Raw genomic sequence first — 1,352 nt, forward strand, 5'->3', positions numbered from 1 at the left:
TATATATATATATATATATATAAATAAAATATGTATTGTTTTAAGACAGACAAATGATCTGATTATACCATTGTCTCAAAAATGCATTAGGTTTTTCTTTTTTCCTTCAAAAAAATAGGTACAAAATACAAATTGGGTTGCATGGCTTCACGCCTCTGCCAACTATCATTGAAATGTCTCTTAAGTAAAGCCCCAATTTCTGTGGGTTTTTAATTATTTCAACACTTGAGTACATGGCTAATCTAGCAATTGGAACTGGAAGACGTTCAGAAAATATAATAGTAGACCAACAACTAAATGAAAAAATAACCCAAAATATGACATCTTTTTTCTTTCAAAATAAAAAACCATTAATCATAAATTACCTTTGTGGAGGAAAAAGCCAAAGCACCCGATAATGCATGGTTAGTGAATACAGATTTTATAGCGGTGGCTTCCACAGCATCGCCTAAATAAAACACCCGGAAAGATAAATCACATGTATGTGCATTTACACAACATTGGCACATTTCGATACTTGTAAAAATCACAACTACGCAACTTGTTGAAGATTGAAAACTTTACCCAAGGGTGTAGATGTAGCATGTGCATTTAGGTAATCCACTTGGCAGGGATGAAATCCAGACTGCACTTCATCAAAGTACGTATGTTATAAATTCATGTCACACCAAAGTGATCTTCTAGTTAATCATTGATTCGTTGCAAGAAAATTTTCACTGTAAATTTAGGCATCAAATCCAGGCTTATAATTGACTGTTTGCATTCAGTAAAGAGATCTTACGGTTGAACTCACTCATATATTCAGTTACGAGATTTATAAGATGCCATTTGAAGATTATATTTGTATTAAGCCAGAGAGTACTCTATAAGATATGCTACATTTTAATATAGGAAAGGGTGATAACATTAATTCCGGAAGGATTGTCAGGCATCAGATTGTGCTCTCCAATTGAGGTATCCAAGACTGTAAAGGATCAGAGAAAGACAGAGCATTGAAGCCAAAGAACTGCAGTGTCAAGAAAGGTGTTGAAATACGTTGAATTAGCCCTAAGGGCATTGTTGTAATTTTTGCTATATTTGCTAAATTAGGGTTTCACCTCATTCTATTTATATCTGAGGTTAGGTCTATTGTAAATATGACATTAAATAATAAGTCCTTTTCTACCGTGGTTTTTCTTCCCTGAATCAGGGTTTTCCACGTAAACTCCTTGTGTCATCTTCTTTTTTTCTATTTCAATATGGTATCAGAGCAAGGTGATGAAACCCTGGCCCCGATAGAAGAAACTCAGTCATCAAACTTGATAAGTGAAGGTACACTGACTAATGAGGCTGTGATTCAAGCAGCAGTTGAC

General features: G+C 34.4%; 1 protein-coding gene across 2 annotated transcripts in view; it reads right to left on the reverse strand.

Moving 5' to 3' along the window:
* The window catches only part of LOC120088375 (3-oxoacyl-[acyl-carrier-protein] synthase, mitochondrial), a 13,663-nt gene that overhangs the window by 1,952 nt on the left and 10,359 nt on the right, over nt 1–1,352 (reverse strand). The window contains exons 11-12 of one of the 2 annotated variants that reach the window (XR_005484902.1): nt 542–625; nt 366–448 (exon numbers count right to left, since the gene is read on the reverse strand). Coding sequence is in view for 1 of the 2 variants with exons in the window: in XM_039045613.1 (XP_038901541.1) it covers nt 366–448; nt 565–625 (144 nt within the window). In the remaining variant the exon portion in view is untranslated. The remainder of the gene's footprint in view (nt 1–365; nt 449–541; nt 626–1,352) is intronic. The other variant, XM_039045613.1, reaches the window with a different exon arrangement.

The sequence above is a fragment of the Benincasa hispida genome, chromosome 10, assembly GCF_009727055.1.
Source record: "Benincasa hispida cultivar B227 chromosome 10, ASM972705v1, whole genome shotgun sequence".
In the NCBI taxonomy this organism is placed as follows: domain Eukaryota; kingdom Viridiplantae; phylum Streptophyta; class Magnoliopsida; order Cucurbitales; family Cucurbitaceae; genus Benincasa; species Benincasa hispida.